The 24982-nt window shown below is 43.0% G+C and overlaps 1 protein-coding gene across 2 annotated transcripts in view; it reads left to right on the top strand.

Moving 5' to 3' along the window:
- Positions 1-9006: 9006 nt before the first annotated feature.
- The window catches only part of LOC110482640 (branched-chain-amino-acid aminotransferase, cytosolic), a 59961-nt gene continuing 43985 nt past the window's right edge, over positions 9007-24982 (top strand). The window contains exon 1 of one of the 2 annotated variants that reach the window (XM_031507952.2): positions 9007-9180. In XM_031507952.2, the coding sequence (XP_031363812.2) occupies positions 9172-9180 (9 nt within the window). In that variant the 5' untranslated portion in view covers positions 9007-9171. The remainder of the gene's footprint in view (positions 9181-24982) is intronic. The other variant, XM_021552051.3, reaches the window with a different exon arrangement.

The raw sequence follows: 24982 nt of genomic DNA, 5'->3' as shown, positions 1-24982 counted from the left end.
AAAGAGCATTTGTCTAGATCCTGGAGCAGGTTTTTAGTCTAGTTCAAGGATATGACCATGATTTCTGTGTATCCCAGAAAGTGTCCTGATAGGCAGGTTTACCATTCTGTGGTGCTCTGCAAGCTTGTGGCTCGTTGAGGATTTTCACAGGAGAGCAGCAAAGCAAAGCTTTTAACTGGTTGTTGAGGTATTTTGTTGGTACTATGCACCAGTTAGTGCCCTAAAAACCTAATTTGACCAAAGTTGCCTGTATAGTAAGGATTCCAAAGACCTGGCACTTCCTAATTTGAAAGGGAAAAAAACCCCACAGCAATGTCTGGTTACATCTGTTAAACTAGGAGAAGTATAATTTTAACCTGTGAATTAAAATGGCTCATGGCCAGTTACTATCAGTGACTAGTTGCCATTCATTAACCAGGAATACTTTGGCTTTGTTACTGCTCACAATGTGGCACCATATACAGTTTAGAGATGGTACAGAGCAGTGCAAAGAAAGAAATCTTGTCCCTGTGGAAGATGTCAAAATGAAGGTTTTATGGGATTACTTTAAATTGTTTACTTGCCAGATTTCAAGGCACAGACTCATCTACTTTTTGCCTTTCTGGATGACTGATTATCAGTCAGGCTGGAGAGTAGAGTCCTTATCCCTAAACCAAACGTCTGTCTCCCAGCTGGCTCTTCAGAGGTCACTGCTAGCCCTTGGACTCCCATCTCTGCTCCTGTGGCTGCCACTGCTCTGGCTGTTCTACCTTTCAGAGTGCCAGTGCCAGCTGTGACATCACTGGGTTGTCATTACCAGACTGATTTACTAGCAGAACTTGGTCCTTGTGGCCCATTTGTTCTAAGTTCTGCCCCTCTAGTATTGATCTTAGCACATTAAATCATCTCTTGGAAGACCTGAATCTCATGCTCAGCCCAACAAAGAGATTCTGCAGCTGCCGTAATGCCTTGCCAAGCCTAATTCACCACAATTATACGCTAAAGCAGCCTCCTCAAACATACGACAATTTACAGAAAAATGACATGGCTACTGTGGGGTAATTTGGTGTGGAATTCATATCTCAGAATAAGTATTATGACTGATAACCTGGGATATGGAGCAATATCTATTTTCAGGAATGCATTTATGTGTTGGTTATCAGTCATTAAGGATAGTTTTTTAATAGTTCACCTGCTGAGGAAGTGCATGCCCAGAAATGTGCTTGCCAAAAAACATCTGTGCTGCGGCATGCTTTCTAGCACACACCATTTTCCACTGAGTACTGCTTTTCCAGGGAATGTGGTGGATCTCCTATAGAAATATATAAGTTTGGGGTATCTTATTGCTCACAGAAGCTCTGAATTCAAAGCTGAGCACCATAGGCCATGCTGGTCCTGCAGTCAGTGGTCCCCCTGTGGCCACCAGAAGGAACCACGAGGAAGCAAAATTCCTGGGGTCAGGGATGGCAGGAGGGGCCTGGGCGCTTGGGGGTCACCAGCTCCTTGGGAGCACCAGCATGGAGCCCACGTCCCTGCAAAACATGGAGGTCAGGTGGGGATGTCTCGTGCTCAAGGACAAACATACCTTTTATTGTCTTCTCTTCAGTCAGCCCCAGCACACACTAATGGCTCTGAGTCTTGTTGCTAAGTGGGACCTGGAAAACAGCTGGAAAATTTCCTGCCTGATTTTTTTTTTTTTTGTGCACTTCATTCTTTTTAGGCTTGATTTAATTTGGACTGGGGAACTGCAGTGTAGCTTTAGAGCATGAAGAGAATGTTGAGCTTTTTATAGAGCACCATTGGAACTGAAAGGCTGAATGTCTGGGCTGGCAAGGTTTGGAGCAGCCGGGTTTTACTTAGGAAGTTGGAAAAGCAGGCTTTCCACATGGGCACAGCCCAGCTGCCTCACTGCCTCCTTTTCTCCAGGCCCTCCAAAGTTATTCCACTAACATCAGGGAAATCAAGATTTCAAATAGATTCCAACAATTTAATTCTACTACTTGGAAAGAAAAGGCTTTTTTGGACCCAAATGTTTTACAGCACCAAAACCCACACACCCATTAGGTCAGTCTTTAAATATTGATTTTCTTTTTATAATGAAATCAAGCAGTTCTGCATTGAATCTTCCAGATGCTCCAGCTGAATGGTTTCTATCATTACGTGTCAAACTCTGCAATCCAAAGAAGAACAACAAAGTTGAGGAAGGGTCTGGAGCACAAGTCCTGTGAGGAGCAGCTGAGGGATGTGGGGGTATTAAGCCTGGAGAAAAGGAGGCTCAGGGGAGACCTTATCACTCTCTACAAGTCCCTGACAGGAGGGTCAGATGGGGGTCAGGCTCTGCTCCCAGACAACCAGCAGTAGGACAAGAGGAAATGGCCTCAAGCCACACCAGAGCAGGGTTAGGTTCAACATTAGGCAGAATTTCTTCACAGAAAGGTTGATTAGACATTGGAATAGGCTGCCAAGGAAGGTGGTGGAGTCACCATCACTGGAGCTATTTAAAACAGACGTGGATGTGGCACTCAGGGACATGGTTTAGTGGTGGGCTTGGAAATGCTGGGTAATGGTTGGATTCAATGATCTTAAAGGTCTTTTCCACACTAAAATATTCTGTCTTTCTGTAAACTTGAGTGGCGATTTATCCTCCACTTGCTTCTTCCCCCTCAACTGCTCAAAACACTGTGTGTTTCCTTGCTCTCACTTTTCCACCAGTTTTAAGGAGGGCTGAGTAGGGGACAAAGAAGCGACTTTGGGAGCAACAGTGGACGGGAAAAATGGGCTAGCAAGGAACCATCATGCTCCCTTTTAAAAGGTGAATGAAGGCATTAATTTTGGTGAGCGGTCAGGATTCACATGAGCCAGGCACTAAATGCTCTAACAGAGCCAGCTGGGGTGGGTTAGGTCCTGTTGCCCACCCTGTGCCTCCTCCACTCCCAGCTCTGGAGCACCTAAACCCCTTTAAAAGCCTTTGGAAGGCTGTGCTCTGATGGAGATGTCACTTGAAGGAAGCCTGTCCTGGTCTAACAGGGTCGGGGGCTGGCAGCACTGGGATGAGGCAGGTGCAGCCACCCAGAACCTTCTGGAAGGGCCGCGGAGGATGCAGAGGTGAGGTGAGTAGCTGGGAAACAAAAGGCTGGAAGAAATGTTGACAACAAACTCTGTTCTTGGCTAATTCCCGGAGCGAGGCGTTTTTCTTGCCTCTCCGGGCAGGAATAAGGGACACATTCACAAAGTGCTTGTTTAGGAGGAATGCGTAAAAATGCTGGTTTTAGAGGGTGGGAACGAATGTGTTTATTTGGTTCCAATTACGCATGCAGACCTTTCCCTTTCAGCCTTTTCCCCAGCATTTCCGCGGTTGTCAGATGTTGTGTGGCTGCTTTCCCTTTTATCTGCCCTGCCTCTCTTGGTTTGTGATGTTTCTTTCTGCGAGGTTAATTGTGCAGCCCGTGCTCTTTGTGCGGGCGCCAGCTGAGGCTTTCCGCCCTTCAGCATCCCCGACGATCGCTTCCTACCTACTGCCGGCCTTTTTATCTGGGATTTCGCACCCAGATCACTCTGCTAATGGGTTTCACAGCAGAGCCCGCACACAGCGGGGCTGGCACGGCCGAGGAGGTGGGAAACAGCGAGGAGATGGAAGTGAGGAAAGGAGCGCCGGGCGAAGGTGCTGCCGCAAAAAGATCCTGCTGATTTGAAAAGAGCATCCCCTGAGACCCTGCATCCCATTCCACAAGGAGACAGACTGCGGTGCTTTAATCTTTCTGTTTCTGCACACAGTCCTTCCTCCTCCTTTTCCAAAGGGAGAGCAGTAATTGCAACCATCAGCTTCTCCTACCATTGTTGTAGTCCCGAATGACCAGTCTTTAAAGGACCTCTCCTTCCCCAAAATAAAAGCAATTTAAAAAATCATTCCCACCCAACATTTTGTATATATCTGAACATGTGCATGTGTATAATCACATAATACTTTATATATGCATATAATAATTACATAATAATTTATCTTTCCTGTTAGGAAACTTCTACAGCATGAACTTGATCCTTAACCAAAGGTTTGTCTTTCCCTCACTTAAAAAGCTTTCCACAACATATAGCTGCAAGGCAGCTATATGGAAATCTTGTACTCCAATTACCTTCCAGTTTTAATTTTGTAGCTGAAATCAGTCACAGGTTTCCCCTGGAGAATAATGTAGATGAAAGCTGATGTTTCCTTATTTTAAATATTTGTGCCAATGCACTTGCATGCAGTCATAGAAACTATGCAAGATTGAATTTTAGTAAGAAAAGCTAATGTAAAGTATTTCACAAAGATTAAAACATAGCATTCTGGTATTTCTGTAAGAGATATAATTTTTTTTAATAAGCTTTGGAACACATTTCAAAAGGGCTTATATTACAAAGGGCTTTGAAAGATTTAAAAGATCAGGATCAAAATGAAGCACAGACTTTGTCTAAACGATACCATTTAATTGAATCAAATTTGGTTTCTCCACGTTTTTCTACAGGAAGTTTTCATGCCATTTCAGAGGAAAAAAGAAAATCACAGAATCCTAGCTTTCTCCTACATGGAAAACCTGGTTTCTGTTATGAACAAAACAGCCTGACTGGGACACTGGCTTGAGCTAAGTACTGACATTGAAATGTCAATTAGCCAATTGCTCCTGGGAATCACCTACACCCCCACCCACACTAGGACCAGGATGCAAAATAATCATGGAATCATGGGAGAGGGTTTTGGGGATGAAAGACACCCCAAAATGAAAAAGATGTGTGCAGTGGAGGGGGCTGGATGGGTGTGCTGGTTGGGGAAAAGGGAACCCCATCCCTAGTCTGTGTTTGACCTGTCACCATAACCTACAGAGGACCAGACTGGACTGGGCTGTGGGAAGCAGGCACAAGGAAAACAGATACTCCACTAATAAAGGCATGGACCCTGTTCATTTCAGTTTCTACTCATCTTCTCCCTGTCCTCTTCAGAGGCTACAACCAGGATTGTAGAGGAAGCTTTGCAAAGTGTATCAGGAAAGGTTTGTGCTCTTTATTCTTACAGAATTATAGATCTACAAGTTTCTTCTTTCAACATTTCCCATTTGGCTTTATATCATACTGCCTTTTCATTTTCACAACAGAAGTTCCTTATACTTCAGTGGCTTAAAGCAGAATTTATTTAGGTCTGGTTTGGAAAATATGTGTGACTCAAATTCTTCCCCTCATGAATCCCTACAACTTATGGAAACACTTTGGACTTGGAGCTTATCAATTACCTTATTCTCTCCTATGTGTGAAAAATTTACTCATTGAAACTTCTAAAGTTTAACAGTGCTGTCAAGCATTCACAGAATTCTTGGTGTTAATGGAAAAACTAGTGTTGAAATGAATAGTGTTTTATGAAAATGAAATACTCAGAGTGTAGAAAATGTAATTTCTTACTGATGGATCAATGCAACTGAGTGAATCACTAGAGGTAAATACCTAATGTCCTTTGCGTTGTAACTTCTGGAGTGCTACATCAAGAACTGTAACTGGACTGAGGTAATGCAAGCTATCCCTGCAAAAATACAGCTGTATGGCACATTTATCAATGGCAACTTCACATTTGAGGATGTTGCAGCAAGATGCAATTTTCAAGTAAGTTCTGCAGCTTCTCTGAGTTTTGGTCTTCTTTTTCTGATTTTTACTTGCAAACTCAGGGCCAGCTTGGCCCAGAATAAAAGCAAAAGATCAATACAAAGATTTTTTTTTTTTAATATATCCTAGATATGTAGTAAGTGGTGGTTTGGCTTTGCATAGATCCTCTGTAGTTCAGGTAATATTTCTTTCCCTTTCCTTCTCCTATTTCTTAGTTTTGCCCAGGCCATGGATTCTGCTCTGTACCTCTGTGGTTGGCAGCCGTTTAAAATGCATCTCTATGGTGAGCATGTTGCAGAGAACTTGGGCAAAAGACTGATTGTTCAGTCTGGTAGACTGAGCTTTGGAAACAAATTGCACTCGAACACTTTCTTGGTTTGGTGGTGTTTTTTGTTTGTTGTTGTGCTGTTTGTTTGGGGTTTTTTTGTGGTTTTTTTTTTTTTTTTGTGTTTTTTTTTTTTTTTTGTTTTTTTTTTTTGTTTTTTTTTTGTAGAGGGATTCAGGCTACTGAAGTGAGTCTGGAGAAAATGTACAACTTGCAACAAGAAATGCGAAAAAGATATATGGATAAATATGCTATTGAGAGGCAGGCTCAGCATGACCTTTCTGAAGGGAAATCCTGACCTATCTATAAACTCCTCCAAAGGAAGGAAAGGTCCAAGGGATATAATCTAACTGGATTTCCAAAGCATTTGACAAAATGCCTTAGCAAAGGCTCATAGAGAAGAAAGGTGCTTTTGTGGTTGCTATCTTTAATTGGACAAGAGATAAGAAGCAGAAGAGAGTCTGTAATTGAGAGAACAGGAAATTGAGCAAGGTTTGCTGATGAGAATTAAAGCCTTCAGGGTAAGGGTGTTAAAACAATTCAGCCAAACTAAGGCTACCTGCAGCAGGACCTTTTGAAACTGTATATACAGTTGTAAAAACAACATATAATAATGTCTGTGAGTATAAAATTAAAACATAACCAAAAAAAAAAAAAAAAGAAAAAGAAGCTACATTTATATAAATGGGTGGGTTAAAAATGAAGCGTTGCTTTTCAGCAGAGAAATCTTAGAATTAAGTAGTTCAGAGATAGATCAGTTCACTTTAGTGCTCATGAACAGTCCAAACAGGGAACAGAACTATAACGAGAAGAAATAGAAGAGAGTAAAAAGGCAAATTAAAAGTAAATATGATGACCTGCTTTTTGGGAGTGTTTTGTAGCTCATGTCCCCATCCTAAATCAAGGATGATCAGGGTTATTGAGCTGTTTTATAGTAAACAAAAAAGATTAGAACTCCTCCTCTGAAGAAAGGAGATGGCTGACAGAGGATTTGACAATTGCCTGTAAAATCACAAATTACATAGAGGGTAAAGTGCTCTTCATTTGAGCTTGCAGTCTCTCAGTATCAGAAAAATGGAGAATGATGTGAGGTTTTCAAGTGGCAAATTCAAAATAAAGCAAAATTATGAGTTTTTCCACAGAACAGAGCTAAACTTTGGAACTGATGAGCACCAGGATCTGAAAGATATCAGATTTTATGTAGGTTCAGGAAACAAATTAATAGAACAAAAAGCCATGAGGTGCTGTTAAGCCTAGAGAATTCATCTTTCAGGAAGTTCATGTGGTACAAATTCTTTGAGGATAAGAGTGGATAGTGGAAAGAGTATATAAAGCAAAGTGCACCTATGTGTTTATTCTCTTCTTGGAACACTTCTGCAGGCATTATTACAGTGTACTGGCAGGGACAGGATATTGAGTTGAAGGGCCTGAGCCAGCCTGGCTATTCCCATGTGGTGGTTGTAACCTGAAGATAACTCCTTGTGAATGGATTGAATTGCTCTCATGAGCACTGCCCTGATGATGAGTTGAACCTGCCTGAAGCTCCTTTGCTGCTTTATCTTGCCTCCTGTTTTTTTGCTCCATCTTTCTCCTCTCCTAAACAGCTGCTGAAATATCACTGTTCATGTGAATTTGTGTTTTGGGTAGTGCTGCTCACCTGTTTTCTTTTGGAATCCAAAATGCTCGTAAATCCACTAAACAGCACTTTTCTTACCTGGCTGAAGAGCAGCAGGAACAAAAAATCCACTTACATAACCCATCTCTGGTGCTGTACAACAGAGAATAATTCATGTGCATTGTGCAAAGCAGAACTTGGCACTTCTGACAGTCACATTGAGATGAAACATCTCTAAAGAAGATCAGAAGGGGAAAACCTTTAGGAAAACATTAGTAAAGGAAGAAAGGACTTAAATGTAAAGTCAGTTATGATGAAAGTAAGCACTTTGTGAACATTACAGCAGCATTTTTTCTGAAAAATTCATGTGGTTTTTTTGTTAGTTTCACAGGAACAGGTAGAAGCAAAACAATGGACAGGCTGCCAGGCTGCTGTATTTATTCTTTATCTTCGGGCGCTGGCCAGCTGCCTGCCCGGTCCCAGAGCCGGGAGGTGAGGCAGTGGTGGTGGCTCAGAGCTCTGCAGGTACATCCAGACCTTCAGCACGGCCTGGGGCCCGGCTGGGAGGGCAAAAGCATCTGTCAGCCCCGCTAATCCCAGACACAATGGGTGCTGTGCCCCTGAGCTGGGTGGCAGTGCTGGGGCACTCGGCACCAGCCGAGGCGAGGGGAAACAGCGAGGAGGGACGACTGCCAGCCGAGTCGGACAGAGGAAATTACTCAGAAAACGATGAGTTGCATCGTGCCGGCTGAGGAGAACGTGTCTCGCTGTGAATTACAGCACAAGCCGCGCAGTGTCTCCGCTCGGCCGGGGCCATGTTAGGGCGGGGGTGACCCAGCGGTTCGGAGCCGCGGGCGGGGGCTCGGCCCGGCCGCTGCTTCGGCGGCCGGGGGAGGGAGCGGTGGGTGCCGGGGGGTGGTTGGGTGCCAGGGGGAGGGAGGTGTGGATGCTCGGGAGGTGGTTGGGTGCCCGGGGACGTGGTTGGGTGCCAGGGGGAGGGAGGTGTGGATGCTCGGGAGGTGGTTGGGTGCCCGGGGACGTGGTTGGGTGCCAGGGGGAGGGAGGTGTGGATGCCCGGGAGGTGGTTGGGTGCCAGGGGGAGGGAGGTGTGGGTGCCCGGGAGGTGGTTGGGTGCCAGGGGGAGGGAGGTGTGGGTGCCCGGGAGGTGGTTGGGTGCCAGGGGGAGGGAGGTGTGGGTGCCCGGGAGGTGGTTGGGTGCCAGGGGGAGGGAGGTGTGGGTGCCCGGGAGGTGGTTGGGTGCCAGGGGGAGGGAGGTGTGGATGCTCGGGAGGTGGTTGGGTGCCAGGGGGAGGGAGGTGTGGGTGCCCGGGAGGTGGTTGGGTGCCAGGGGGAGGGAGGTGTGGGTGCCCGGGAGGTGGTGTGCGCGCCGCGGGAGCGGCGGGGCGGGGCGGCCCCGGCTGCTCGCCGAGCTCCCCGGGCGCCCGCCGAGCGCGCCGCCCTCACCCGCTGATGCAATCGGAGCCTGGCAGCGGCGAGCAGCAGTCCCGGCACCGGCAGCCCCAGCCCCGGCCGGCCCCGGTCCCGCACAGCGCCGCTCTATCCGCCCCCGGGGCTCGGCGATCCTCCCGCCCGGAGCCCGGCAGGAACATCTGCCCCTCCTGCCAGCATGATCAAGGTAAGCGGAGCGGGTTTCCTGCCCAAAGCCGCCCGTCCATCCTTCCGGCGGTGCGGAGCAGCAGCGGGGCTTCTCCTCGGCTAGGCGGCGGATTTTAGCGCCCCGATTTGTTTGTGCTTTGTGAAGGGGATTTCTGTCCCTGGCGGGTTTATTGTTTGAGATTCGGAGGCAGACTGTGTGTGGTTTTATCTCTTTCATTGCAGACAGCATGTGTGGAAAAAAAAGTGATTCTGTGGAAAAGAAATAATGAAGGGGAAGGGAAGGTGTATAATTTCCTTTGGGGTGAATTTCTTGTTTATGTGATTCCCAGTGATTAAAAAAAAACCCAAACAAAGCTAACGATAACCAACCAAACCAAAAGCCTGCAAAGGTTACGGTCTCCTGACAGACATCAAGCCTTTTTGTGCCTTTGAGTTTGTTAAAGCTCTTATATCTGCCCTTGTACTAAAATAGACTATGGGTAAAATCCTGTTACTCAGAGGTTCTGAGTAATTTCCGAAATAACTCTGAATCATGGAAGAGGAGTTTTCGGTAGCAAACACTAACGTGGCAGATGAGCATGTGTGGGCACTGTCCTTTTATAAATGTCATGTTTATGTTCTTCAGCTTAGTGACCTGATCTGAGGATTAAAAACAAGTCTTCCCGGTCAAGGCATAGGGCATGGAGTTAGCACTGGTGCTTTTCAGCTAGACCAAGGGAGCATCGCAGCCAGATCCACCCAGTGGAGCCGCTGCCGTAGTGCTCGGGTTGGAGGCAGGTCTGCTGGGCTGGCCGGGAGCTGAACAGCTGAGGAAACCCGCGGCTGAAGTTATTTGCTTTCCTGGGGTCACCTCAGCAGATGGGGTGTGGGTACAACAGGGGACTGGGAGGCGTCTCCCCAGCCCCTCTCCGCTGCTGGTGACAAGTGCTGCTCACAGCCAGCGGTGCTGTCCCTGTGTGCCTCCGGCAGTGCTGCAGTTGCCACTCCTGGTGGCAGGGCTAGGGTGGAGGAGCTTTGGGATGCTGTCTTAGCCCTGTTTGCCCTCCCTGCAGCTGGAGGGGGGCAGAGGAGCCATGGCAGGAAACTGGTCTGAAGCTACTCGGGGAAAATACCCAAGAGCTCGGAGACAGAATGGAGCATCTCAAGGAAGGGGCAGACTCGTGTTTTGTATCACTTCTGATGTACCTGTTGAGTGTCAAGGAGAGAGGGCATTTAATCTCTCCTCTGCTTTCCAGAGTGTCCTCCAGCACCTGTCAGGAATGCTCTGGCAGGGCCTTACAAAAAAACAGGTAACGGGGAAACCATGGACCTACCAACCTGTCTGTTCGAAGCAGCACTGACATCTCATTAGGTTCTTCTCACTTGCATAAACCCAACCTTCACTTTGTCTTTTTCCTTCTCTTTGCTATAGCAGTAACTACAGCAGTAAAAGGACATTCTGGCCAATTGGAAGTGATGTAGCCTTGGGCAAGTCAGCGCTCTCTGAGCCCTTTAACCTTTATTTGCCTCAACTGTTCAGACTGTCAACTCTCCAGGGTTCTGGCTGTCACTGTGTGTTTGTAGAGCATTTATCAAAGGAACAGAAAATTACAGTTTGATTATCACCATACTTACCTAAAACCTGATACATTTATAAATAACCCGGTTCCTTCATCTTTACCTTCATGATTTTCTGTGTTTCACAACCCTCCATTTTTCCTTGAACTATTTCCAGCTCAACCACAGCCCTCCCTCTCCGTCCTGCTCAGAGTAATATGTAAGAAATTAATCACGCCTCCAGTTTCTGCAGTCTCTGCCTTGTGCACCTAATGCACTGATTGTTACTTACAGGCCTAGCACTTGTGTGCGATCAGTGGATATGCTGATTTTTTCCCCATGGAAATTGAGCATTGAAATACACTGCAAAGCCATAGGTAAAAGAGAAGATTGTGAAGTCATGAGATAGCTTTAACACAACTGAAATCTTGTTAAAATAGTCCATAGGCCGTATCCTTTGTTTAATTAGATATATGAAAATTTTTCAGGTGAATTTCATTAGTCATTAATTTTTCCTTAGGAGGATAATATTAGGAAAGGAGGTGAATCAGTGTATTAACTGTGTAAACACTCAGGTGCTCTGCATTTATTCAGGCATTTAAAAACATAAGACGTGGGCATGGTAAAGAATTGGAACAGACATTTTCATTGCTTCCCTGTGTTATGCCATTTTCTTAGATGAATAATCATAGCTGAATGTATAGTGCTGAAAATTATTAGTAGGTTTGAGGGCAGGACCTTCAGTGTCAGAATGAAGGAGACAAACTGTAAATTCTCTCTGTAAAATTTGCACAATCAGCCTTCTCAGGGCACAGATGTGGGGACTGGCACGTTCTTCTTGTCACAGTGATGACACATCATGTTCTTGGTGCTGCTGGGTAAGCACATCTCAGAGAGGCAGCTCAAGGCACTCGGCACTGATTGTGGCTTTTGATAATCAATTTTGGCTACCCACATGAAATGATGGCTGCTGTGGAGAGACTGCATGCCCAAACTTCATCTTAAAAGCCTGGCTTTAGTGGTAGTTAAGCATAAATCCAAGCAGTATGTGACTCTAATATGTCATGTTTGTAGTCACTTCGGTGTTTGCACCTTGATGCCTCCCATTTTAACACAGGATGAAGTCAATGGGTGACCCCATTTGCCTTGGAAACAACCTCATTTTTTTATGGCTTTACACATTAAAGGTCCAGGTAAAATTACATCATAAAATAGAGCACCTGTTGCAGAAGGGCAATTTAGGAAGTATTACCATATGCTGTGGCAGAGGAAAATCCAGTGTTGCACTTATGGAAAGCACCCTTTGGTGTGTACATTAGAGGACTCAAAACTTAAGTGGGAATAGTTGAAACTATCTTTAAAAATGATCAATAAGTTTTACCCGTCTGGGTTTTTTTGTGCATCTTGGCCCATAGTTTAGTACTAGTTTTGCAAACTAATCTCATTAATACCATTCCAGCAGAGTTACTCATTTACTTCTTCCTTTGAGGTCTGCAGTGTGTTTTGAGTTTTATTTTAGAATATACTTGAAGCATTAATGAAGCGCAGCATATAACTTCTCAGCCAGTACTCAGCTACTGCTAATTCAGTGTACCTATTAGAGCATATCACACACCATATTGATAAAAAACATTTCTAGTAAGCACAGAAAATTGTTTTTCCTGATATACAAATAGGGTTTAATTCCATGAGGTTCTGACTGGAATAATTTTTACTAGGATTCAGAGATGTCACTGCCACACAAATAATGTCCACTTGTTTAATTTCATTTAGACTGTTGTGTTAAGAGTCATCACCTCTGTAATAAATGTTAGAATTTGAATTACTTTTACTGAGAAAGAAGGTTTTTTAAACCTTTGACATAGAGAGTTTGAAAGAACAGAGTGTGTTCAGTCTGGAGAAGTCTCTGGAGTGGTGTAGTAGCAGCCTTCCACAGTCTAGAGGAAGATGATGGAGGTGGGGCCAGGCTCAGCAGTGCTGTATGACAGGAGGGCAAGAGATGATGCCATTAACTGAAATAAAAAAAGTTCACGTGGGGTATAAGGAAGAATTGTCTCCACAAGCACAGTTGGGAAGTGGGTTACCAAGAGAGACTGCAGTTTCCATCCTTGGGAGCTCTCAAGACCCAGCTGGATCAAGCCTTAAAAACCTGGTCTGAGCTCACAGCCTACCCTGCTTTGAGCAGGAGATTGAATTGAAGACATCCTGAGGTTCCTTCCAGCCTGGGTTTTCCTGTGGTCCTGAGAAAAAGCTTAGAAACTGAATTTCTTTTTAAATCCAGGCTTAGTTTTTTACATACCCAGTGGCGTGGACTAGCACATATTTGTCCAGAGCCCTGAATGAATAGCTTTTAGCAGCACAGAGAAGTCTGTGTAAAGGTGGTGTTTAAGGTTACCACTGTAGGCAGATTTCTTTGCAGAAGGAATATTCTTAATGTGTCAGTATAGCAGTATTATTTTCTTTATTATCTTGAGGAAGTCCATGTGCTTAACAGAAGTTAAGCTGGGAAACTGTAAAGCACTGAATAAAAGAAGATATTTTTGATTTTTCCAGAATGTGAACTTGAAATTACTGCATCTGAAATACAGTCTCTAAGGTTGCCACATGAAATTGCATATTCTACTCTTATAAAATTATACAATTGCTTATCATCATGCAATTAATTAAAAATTACAGGTAGTCCACCTAAAATCAGCAATAATAATATAATTTCTTTTGATGTACAGTTTCTCAACCTCCATTAAAATAAAGGAAATTCTTGATCAAATGAGTATGGAAAAGAAACTTCAAGTGTTAACATTTACTATGAAATTATTGTCAACGTAGCTGGCAGGTCAGTTGCTATGTAAATTTATTACCAGATGCATGATACAGGTTTCACTTCTCTGATTTTAAAGTCTGAAGAAACTGGTAGAGAGGGTTTTTGATCCTGGATGAAGAAAAGCATAAGTATTTTTTAAAATAGGCTCCATAGTTTATAGTTTGTTTGTTATAAACTGTCTTTATAAATTTATAGTTCAGAGTACAATAATTATTTTTTGAGAACAGAACATGAATATTTATTATCAAATTATCAACATCAGAGCCCTGAATTCTGCCCTGTGGCAAGGCCTGCTTAAAATTTGACAAACCCCTTCATAATTGCTAGGAAGTATTGCCTGAAATATAGAGGGTAAAAGCTAGAAAAAATGAACCGGCATGAAGTAATAGTCTTAGCACAGGGTGCTACTACATGTAGTGCTACACAGGCACAGTTTTGCTGTAGCTGTACAGCTGCATGTGTTCATGGATGCAAAAAACCCCCATAATTCTATTTGCATGCTCATGTATTTGAGGCATTGCCCATCTTGAGTATGTCATCTGTGTTTTTAATATTATCCTTTATCTTTCAACAGTTTTTCAGAGACCATTTTTGGCATTTACAGTTTGATTCTCTTCTTGAAGATTCTCTTCCTGATGATACAAGTTCAGTAACAGCATTGCTTTCTGATTGTTCACTAAGCTGAAAATTAGCATTTACAATTGTTTTCTTTTGGATTTTCTATTAAGAGGTTGTGCTGTAGCCGGCAATGTTTTCATCATGTTAATTGGGCAAAACATTTCTTAGAGCATACATAGAAAATGAATGTTCTTTCCTGCCATTTCCAGGTGAGCTGGATTTCGGCAGTGGACAAATCAGATGCAATTCTAAACTTTTAAGGGGCTAAAGATTAGCTTCATATATTCTGAAATGTGAAAAACATGGATGTTCACATGCATTGAAGCCTCACAGACCCTTTGCTTATGTTATGAGTCATTTGTCAGTTTAGATTCGTGGAGCTGTGCAGGGTTGTTTGATCATTGATACAGATGTTGAATTGTAGGAGGACAAGCCTACAGTACTTGTCATAGGCCAGTTTATTATCTTTGTTTCCAGTGCCGTTTCTTACTATTCCAAAGCTGTTGTTTTTCTAATAGAGACAGCATCACTCTTGATTTATGTTTGTTACAGCTTTAACCATGCTATGATTTGGGCAAAAGTCCTCTCTTTGTGTGTGCTTAATGCTGACACCTCAGCAAATACCTCATCTGTGACCACACTTTTCTTTCAAGGCCACTTTTCATGTGCTGAGTGATATTTTGCTCTCAAATTCCCTGGGCAGCCTCCAGTTTGCTCTGGGCACTGTCAACAAATGATAGGACATTTCAGATGGACTTGCTCGCTTTGTTTAGAAAGGAACACATAGGATAAGGTTAATCCAGCTCCAGAATTTTGGAGCCTTATAATCCATTATTTTTCCCTGTCCTAGAGTTGTTACACAGTTGAATATATATTAAGTAGGTGGGATATCTGGTTCTGTCACCAATTTGAAATATTTTACCTCTTTTGAGCAGATGATAGGAAGAAAAGCAGCTTCTTCTGGGTATTACCTTGTTGCTGTACCACATTGAAGAGAACAGTGTGTGACACTGCAGTGATGTTATAGTTTTGCCCATCTTTCCCTGGCTTGTTAGTAAGCTTCCATGGGATTATTTACATTTGCTTGGTGTGGTGGATAATGTTTTTTACATTCTGTGACAGCCTCTGCAACTCAAAGAGCAATTCAGTTCCTAGAAAATTCTGAGCTGATCATCTATCATGCAAAAATGCTCCCTCTCTGTTGTTATTACAGAAAGAACATTATTGTAGATGCTGTCCTCAAACAGGTCCCAAGGATTTTCCCTTTGGCTTGGCTCTGTTCCTAGTGCCCTTCACATCAAGAGGAAAGCTTCAATTTCCTTTCTGCTTTGTTGAACTGTGTCTACTTGAAATAAGTCAGGGCAGTGTTTGTTTTGCTGTGTTTGAGCACACAGCAAAACACACATCACAGGGGTATAAGGCAGGCTTTGGAGAGGTCTCCCATTGCTTCAAACCAATTAAGGCTGGTTTAAAACCCACTGGAGCTGGTATGGGTAGGTGTTCTGCACCCACACCTGAGTGCTGTTAGGCAAGAAGCTTGAATAGGTTATAGCTGTGAGCAGTGAACAGCCAAACCCGTTGTAAATCAGTCATTTACACCTGTTCCTGTTCCTTGAGAAGAACTGTAATGCATTTGATGTTTTAGTTCCTGGGGAGCTGTGCAGACCCTATTCTGGCACCCCAGTTAATTCCCTGAAGCAGCTGCTGAGCAGGGTGAAGTATGCCAGTGGGACAATCCGTGCCTCAGTTTCCTGTTTGTAGAAGAGATGGATATTTCTGCCTCCTTTCACCTGGGTGTTGTGACTGTAGAGCCAGGCTTCCAGGCCTTACAGTGAGAAGAGTCCTTGAAAGCCTATAAATAATGAAGGTCTTTGTTTATCTGGAACAAGCTGTTCCAGCCCACCATCAGAATCCAAGAGAACGCAGTATTTGCAATATATCTGGAAAGCTTGCTGTCCTTCTGGTGTAACAGTGCAGTTAAAAAATGTATCCTGCCTAATTTTACTATAAAATCTTAAAATGCTGATTTAGTACCTGGCTTTTAGAATACATGAGGAAAGGGAAATGTTAGAGAAAACATAATGAGCACACGCTTGTGATAGAGAGCAAAGCCCTGCTACTCTGTTGGGGAAAGCAAGTACTAGCATTTATGCCCTTTCTTGTTGCCAGCTTGATGCAAAAAATCTCATATCAAAGAACTGGGCCGAAATGCATCAAAAATGTGGTGTCTTTCAGAATTTAATTTATTTTGTCTGAGCGGTCACTGTATCATAGAGCTGTGAGACATTGTCTAGTTAGAAAACAGGCAGGTGAATTTTTAGGTCAGCTAGATCCAGCTGGTTGCTTTAACATGTTTTCCTTCATGCCATTTGAGCAAACAATACATTTGTTAAAAACCTAATTTCTCCCAAAATTGCTCTAAACCAGGACAATGACCTGTTTAAAGAGACACAGGATAACTTTAATGCCTCTCATAACAAGACCTAGCAGATCAGTGTGAGCCCTGAAACTCGAGTCAGGGTCCTGCTGCAGCATCGTTCGGGCAGAGCTCACATCTGGGTGTGCACGGTTCTGCCTGCAAGCAGAGAAATGGGCTTTGCTCAGACTTTGGAGAGGAAAACAGCAGAGAAGCACGTTTGTAGGAGCCCTTTCTGACTAGTCCAGCAGAGTGTACCTGCAGGTTTGAGCCCATTCAGATCCCCAGGTCAGATCGCTGCTGCCATGCCTTTAACAGCCTTATCTGCTGGACACTTCAGGGACACAGCAGCCTCTTGGGAAGCAGGGACAGGGAATGATAGCCCCAGCAGCCAGCACACTGCACAAAGTCGTGCTTCTTGTGCTTCTCAGCAGTGGCATTTGAGAATGGGTTGTGATTAAATAGGCCATGCAGAGTCACCAGGGCTAGATGGTCAGCCCTCTACACACCAGCAGACACACATGTACACTTGCATTGAGCCAGCTGTGTAAGTCACAGTTCTGTGATCTCTAGTGGCACTACATAGCACTCATGGTGAAAAAAGTAACTCTTCCTTCCTCCAAAAGCTCTTCTGTTATTTCCTCCACAGAGCCTTTGCTTTCAGTGTGTCATTCATCTTTCCTTGGTATCTTATGTAAACCTTTATTCCAGTGCAAAATGGACTTAAATGGGACACGGTCTGAGCACTCTGAGAATAGCTACAAATGACCCCTTATACAGGCCAGTGATTCAGGGCTGGCCTCGTGCTTCTCCTGGTGCTGCTGGACTTATGGGGGAGCTTGCATGCAGGACTGTGTCCTTAAACACAGGATTTTGTCAGCTAGCTTTCTTTGGGCATGTCACTTCTCATTTTGGAATCCATCACTGTCTCTGCTGTGGTTTGGTTGGGTTCCTTCCCCCCCCCCCCCCATCCCCCCCCCAGGAGTTTACAGGGATTTATTTGTAAACTGCAGAAGCTTTGGTCTCAAGTACTAAATTGTTTTCTTCCAGTTCTAAGCCCTCAGTAACTCAGACAATGATTTGATTTGTTTCTGCTCTCTATGCCTTCATGTAATTTATATCTTCATTTGGCAATTGCATAAAGCCAATTGCCTTGGTCATCAGCTGCAGAATCTGTGTGGAGTTTCCACTATCAGGCAATTTCACAAATAAATTGCAAGCTACGTTTTATGCATCTTTAAATCAGATCTGTAGTTTTTCTCTACAGCTGTCTCGGAATAAAAAATATAGTCAGTGTAACTGAATCTTCAAGGAAAATAAATTAGTTTTTATTGTGCTTATGCTTGTCTCTTCTGGTATAACAGTGCAGTTAAAAATGCATCCTGCCTAATTTTACTATAAAATCTTAAAATGCTGATTTAGTACCTGGCTTTTAGAATACATGAGGAAAGGGAAATGTTAGGGAAAACATAATGAGCACAAGCTTGTGATAAAGAGCAAAGCCCTGCTACTGTGTTAGGGAAAGCAAGTACTAGCATTTATGCCCTTTCTTGTTGCCAGCTTGATGCAAAAAATCTCATATCAAAGAACTGGGCCAAAATGCATTAAAAATGTGGTGTCTTTCAGAATTTAATTTATTTTGTCTGCACAGTCACTGTATCATAGAGCTGTGAGACATTGTCTAGTTAGAAAACAGGCAGGTGAATTTTTAGGTCAGCTAGATCCAGCTGGTTGCTTTAATATGTTTTCCTTCTTTCCATTTGAGCAAACAATGCACTTGTTAAAAACCTAATTCATGCTAGACGGAACAAACAAACCAACAAAAGAGTCACTTAGAGGAACTGTTCATAGGAGTTAGAGATGGAAGAGCTCCATTAGGTCATCTGCCTCTTCCCCTCATTGTACCAGGCTGTTTTCCCAAATCAGAAGAGCAGTAAACTGTGAAGACAGAGGAAATGGCACTGGGGAGTGACACAGCAGCAGAAGGGTCATAGGAAGGGACAGAAAACAATCAAGAACAGTGTGAGCAGTGCATTTAGAAATCAAGGTTAAAGCACACAGCACCTGGAGGTCATTTGTGAAGAGGGTTTCTTTAGAGTACTTGCCTATTTCTGCTAAGAAAATAGGAAGTGGAATTGTATGGATGTGCAGGAGATGTGTTAAGAGCAGACTAGCTATTGAATAATCTCTGCACCATGCAGAGATTACAGCTGCTTTATGTCCTGTGTTGGATGGGGCTGCTGGGAGGCTTTCAGTATTTTTCAGTTGGGAAGGATCACACTTCAGACTCCATTGTGTATGGTTGTACTTCATAGCTCATGCTGTAATTTTTTCTGAAATATGTGACAAAATAGATTTGGCCTGAAGCTGAATAGATCCCTGGTCAGATTCTCCTTAGGGTTAGTTTCAGCAAATTAATTTGTTTTCTGCTGGTCTCTTTGTTCCTTTGGAGTTCTTGATAATTCAGCTTGTCAAGCCCATGTTCTTTTTGGACTTCAGGAGTGGATCTCCTTCACCTTGCCTAGCCTTACTGTCTTTAGAGTGAACTGAGACAAGCTTTCTTCTGCATCAGTTCAGGTACTACTGAAGTTACTCAAATGCTAATTTAAACACTGAGTCAAAAAATTGGCATTAGTTCTAGAAGAGGTTTTTCACCAGAGTACTGCTGGTAATGGCTTTACTTTGCAAACATTGTTCTGCATTTATTTGTTCTCATGGAACCAAGTTTGTCTGCTTTTACAGATGTGATTCAGCTATAAATGTTATTAAACATGAGTCTTGGGTGGACTAGCTGAATATTTCTGCTTCTTGATGGTCTCTGTTCTCCTGCTGTTTTTCTATCCAGCAAGTTGTGCTCATATAATCTGAATTGTCTTTTATTTAAATACAATAAAAACAGTGATGCTTGTTTTAAGAGGAACATATTTCAGTTTTAGTCAAACCAATTAAACTGGTATAAATTTAAGCCAATGAACTGCTCAAGTCAGGGATAAATGCCTGCACAGTTTTTTGGACTAATTTAATTACAATCTGTTTCAATTCTCAACCTTATTTCCTACATTGCAGCTTTCTTGGACATAAAACCTCTTGTGTTTTCTAAGCCCCAATGCCCTCACTGTGAGGCAAATTTATTATCAAATAGTGTGGAAGCCCTCTTTTTCTGCTGCACCAGTTGCCTTGTGTTTTTCTTTGTTGTATGCTGCCACTGCACAGCCTCTGTTTAACTAACATTAGTGCCAGCCCAAGGTTAAACAAGCAGCTACAGTAAGGTGATAATGCCAAGCTGACAAGGCATCAGGGAAGGTCTGTGTAAGGAGGAACAGTCTAAAAAAATGTATTGGAAGTGCAGAAATTAGCACTGTAAATTGTGTAAATGTCCCTGCCCAACAAATGGACCTTTGCATGGTGGCACAGACATGTGTTGTGTATGTTCATGTTCACGTCCCTGGAGTATAGAGACAGGATTAAAATGCTTTAATGTCATTCACCTACTCCCATGAGAGTTGAGGTAAACCTGCCTGGCTCCTGGCTTCCATAAATATGAGCTTCTCAAACTATGGAAATCTTTCACAGATGTCTTTAAATAAAAACATTTTAGTTGGTACTAAAAGTAATATTATATCACTTGGCTCTTCAGCAGCTTCTCTGCCTGACAGTGTGTGGGGTTTTATATTTTGGTTTTTTTTGTTTGTTTTTTTTTTTTTTTTTGTTAAGCTGTGAACATTATTAGTGGGATTTTTTTCATCTTTTATGTGATGTGGCTGCCAAATTGTCTTAACATTTCGTAGGGACAGATAAAAGCTGTTTTGAAGTCATGGTAGCAATACACAAAATCTATGGCATTTGTGCACATTGGATTCTGTTTTATACCTGGAGCAGGAGGGCAGTTCTGGTACCTGCCACCACACACCTGGTTTGGCTTACCTGTGCCAGAGTGTGAGTCACATATTGGATTTATTGATCTGCTGTATTCCTGCAATCTGGCAAGTGCCCTAATTTCATTATCTTTCCAGTGCAAATTAGAGCATGAAATATTTCTTAGACACTTTGTAGCTAGAAGCAGGCATGGGGGAAAAGCAGTAAGAAACTGTTTTAGCTTGGAGAAATTACTCAGAAAGGACTTTCTTTGTTAAAAATTGTCTTTCATACAACTTCTGACTGAGAGGAAATTTCTGATCCATCTTTTCTGGGGCCTGATGACTGCTACAAGATAGGGTGGTGTTTATAGCAGGAGATGGGTTTGCTTTGGTAGGAGGAGCTCTGTGCAGTCATTGCTGTTTATCTGTGGTTTATTTGATTTCTTTAGGTTCTTGACCTCCATGAATAGCCAACGCTTGCCCAAAAATGCACTGTCTGCAATTCTTTCATGGGCATGGTATTAGGTTTCCAGGTGTTCCCTGTCACTGGTAGTACTCCATCAGGGCACTGGTGCTACTTGTGAAAATCCCCCTCAGAGTGGAAACATTGGAGCTGTCTGTGGGGGACTTCACACAGGTGACTGATAAAACCAAAAAAGATCACTAAGGGTTTAATGAAGCTGCAGAACTTGAGTTGTTTTGAAAAGCATCCAGTGTGATTTCCTAGCTGAAAGTGTCAGCTCTGTAGACAACATTTTAAGTTTATTTCCTTAGTCTTGCCTTCTGCTAGGGAAAATTTTATGTTTCCTGGTAGTCAGAAGAGTTCTCAAATAACAGGGAAAATTAAGGGAACACAGAACTGAATGAAGAATTAGTTTTCTATGAGAAAGAGTGACAAATACATAGCATATAGAGGTAACTGGAAAGTTTGTTGGAGAACTGGTGACTTTTTTTTAAAATAAATGATCTCATACACTATAAAGAAATGCAGTTTACAGCTTAAGTTCACAGTGATGAAGCTTCTGGTATTCTTCAGTTCCTGTTTCATAACTGAAGATGAGCCAGGGAGGTGGAGTAGCTAAACCCCAGCAGTTTGACAAAGCACCTGGTGGAATTGCAGTTCATAGAACAGACAGCCCCAAACCAGAGCAAAGATGCTGATGCTTCTGCCGAGTGTCTCAAAAGCCCCCAAGTGTGAAGGCACAGGAACAGCTGAGGCACACTCATGCAGTCTAGGAAGCCAGGGGAGTTTAGGGAGGAGATGGGCCTGGTTTTGTAGCAGAAGGCTGAGTGATCTGACTGCATTAGAAGTAGAGGAGGTGTGCCAAAGCCAGCAGGGAGAGCATGGTCTGCAGCATCGTGATGCTAGGAGGTGTAGGAGATATGTGTGTGTAAGGCAGCCTGAGGACCAAGTGCAGGTTTGGGAAGGCTCTAGCAGAAGTGCAGGTGACAGCTGTTAAGCCTAAGATTTGCCAAAAGTGCCAGTAAGTGTTACATGCACAAATACCCACCTGAGGCTTTACCTCTGCCTTGTGCAAGAACTAAGGGCTGATGTGAGGGAGCACTGTTATCCAGCTGAGTGTATTGTGATTACTTCTGTCAGTGCTAAAGGATTTGTAATGGTCATTAGAGCATTGAGATCTTCAGTAAAGGTAATAACAGAGCTACTTCCCAGCAGGTCTTTCTTTCAGTAGTAGCTCACAGTGATAAAATGACATATAAACCCTATTTTTTAACAAAGTTTAATCTGTTGTAAGATTTTACACCTCATTCTCATACAGGCTTTACATAATGTTAAAATCTGTGTGTGTTTTCAGTATTTTAGAAGGAAAACTTTGAAATACTCTTCTGTTTCTTACTTAGAAAAAGCAGTTACAAATATTATAGAGAAAAAAAATGGTATCTCTACAGCACAACATAGGAAATTATGTCATGCTTGTGCAATTGTACAGCTACCTGAGACAGTCATGAATGACTTTTGAGAAGTTGTTGACCCAGTGGCTCAAGTGTATCTTCAGGATAACATCAATGTTTTAATGGGGGCAGTTTTAAATCTACCACACTATTAAACACAAAGGGCAAATTTATGCTTGGAATATCTCCCTTGGCAGTATTGGCACTAAACCAGGGAGCAATTTTCCATATTGCACTTAGCAATGTGTTTCAGATTTGTAGATCATGGATCCATTAAAATATGACTCCATTAATTAGAAAGTAATTGTGGTATTTCTCTCTAGTGCTGAGGGATTAACTCAGTTTAATCTTGGTGTGGTTAACAAGGGCAGTTAGTTACTTGCTTTAAAGACGAGTTAAATCTGTAAAAAATAATGACTTCATGGAGAACAGGACTGGCCCCAAGGCATGTGCCCAGAAATGGGGTTGTTGACTTCATTGAGTTCAGTGGTAGTCTTGAACTGAAGTGCAACACGATGGAGCCACCCTGTAGGTGGTCTGTACTTCAAATTCACCTGCAATCTTGGTATCTTTAAAAAAGATCATGAAAGAGAATATTAAGCTGTATCCAGCTTCAGTCCTCTGTGTTGATGCCAGCTATTGCTTTAGGGCAACTTCATGAAGCAGCAACAGGAAGAAACTGAAGCATAATGGTTGAGTACTTGTCAGTATTTGCTGTCACCAGTAATTATTGTTAGCAAATCCATCTTGGCATAGTGGATATTAGACAAAAGGCAGCAGTGGAGCTGGAGCTCTCTGAGATATTTTTCTTCCAGAGCTGGCAATTCCCATCCTGTTAGCTGGTGACCAGCACGCTCTCCATCCTAATTCATTGCAGTACAGAGAAAAATCAGCTGCCTCCATTCATTTGTGGAATGCTTCACTGCTTGCAACCGATGGTGTCATGAAGGCTTTCTAGGAATTTACCAGTGGGTTTGGAAGTGTTTGAAAAATTACAGGTAAAGCAAGGAGCTGTTATTATACAGTAACACTTTAGTCCTGCTTGGGTCTGCCACTGCCAAAGTCTTGTCTTTCTATCAAATAAAGCTTTAAGGCAAAGAAAACATGTTTTTAATGAAGGATATGGTAAAGAGATTTATGATCTCTCTTGGCAAATTCTCTTTAAGTGCATAGGGACGGTCCTGTAGCCACGATTGCCTGCCTTGCTGCAGAGAGCTACAAAAAAAGAGGAACAGAAGGGTTAGAGCTGAGAAGAGGCAGCAGGAGGGGGCTCCCTGGGGGAAGGGGAGAGGAAGTGAGATCTGCTGTGGCTGGGAGTTTGCCTTTTATTTTTTTTGTTGCTAGCAAGGCTGTGATCTGTGGAAGGTCCACTGAAAATACTGTTTTTTTTTTTTTTTTTTGCCTCTTTTTTTTTTAATGTTTACTATATTCCCAAGATCTGTAAAGGGGAAAAAAATCATGTTATTTGCCTTATGTGTAAGCCTGTGGTCCATGTGGTCCCAGCCTTGGACATTTTGGTGGCTGCTGCAGGACAGGTGGCTGCTGTGTCTCTAACACAAGCCTGCCCCCTGGGATCTCATAGGCTGACCACGAAAGGTTTTCTCTGCACCTTTTCATCAGGGGATTGTACCTTTGATCTGGGGCTTTCCCATCTGGACCTGAGATGCATCGAGGCTGAGAGCCACCATCCTTCCAGCTGTGCACCCTAATGCCATCATCCTGGCTGTCCTCTTTCATGGCCCATCACCCCAAGCTCTTGCTGCTGGTGCCCTCTTCCCTCTCCCAAGCCTCTGCACCCACTTCACTTTTTCAGCTCCTCCTTGAGGGCTGCTGGGAAGCAAGGAGCCCTGTTAGGGATGTCTTTATTCCTGTGTTCTGTGCTGTTGGGTGTAACTGGCAGGGAAGGCACAGGTACTGCAGGAGGGTCTGTAGAGATGCTCATGTGATGCTGTGGGAACTGGGAATTTTGTTTTTAGGTAGATGGCTTCCCCCTGTCTCTTATCCCTCTGTTGTTGAACAGAAGGATGCCTGGAATTAGCACTCCTTTTCTTTTTTTTTATTTCTTTGCCCTCCCAGTTCCTTTGCAGAAGCCTGAAGTTCCACATTGCAGATAATGCAAAATATTCTCATTATTTATTAATATAGGTGAATAATTCCTTATTACTGTCTTTGTTTAATGAAGGATTTAACAAAACCAATGCTTTCTTTTTTCTTCGATTCTGCCTACTGAACCTTCTCTTAAAGGCAAAACCAAACCTATTAGGCAGATGCTTTAGTAGAGAAGCTTGACTCTGATGGAATTGAGTAAAAACCAAATTTATTTATTCAGCTCTGAATAAAAAACTTGTGATGTTGGCCATAACCTTCTACACTACAGAGTTTGATAATCTAATCTAGGATATTATGTGTGTATATATATGTTACATATATGAAGCCCTGAAATGCAGCTGCACAAAATAAAGCGACTGAAATAAAACTGAGAACTGAGAAGGTGGAAGGTTGTGCTAAGAACTCATCTCAAAGTTCTTGCTAATGTATTTGCTGATGGCAAGGTCTGATGATTCAATACAATCTGCCCCTGAAATGAATGAACTGAATGTGTATCAGCTTTCCTGAAATGTGCACCGAATTTGATTTGCTCTGGTTTTATTTTTTTCTA

Source organism: Lonchura striata, chromosome 5 (assembly GCF_046129695.1).
Source record: "Lonchura striata isolate bLonStr1 chromosome 5, bLonStr1.mat, whole genome shotgun sequence".
NCBI lineage: Eukaryota > Metazoa > Chordata > Aves > Passeriformes > Estrildidae > Lonchura > Lonchura striata.
This window is presented reverse-complemented; position numbering and strand designations above follow the sequence as displayed.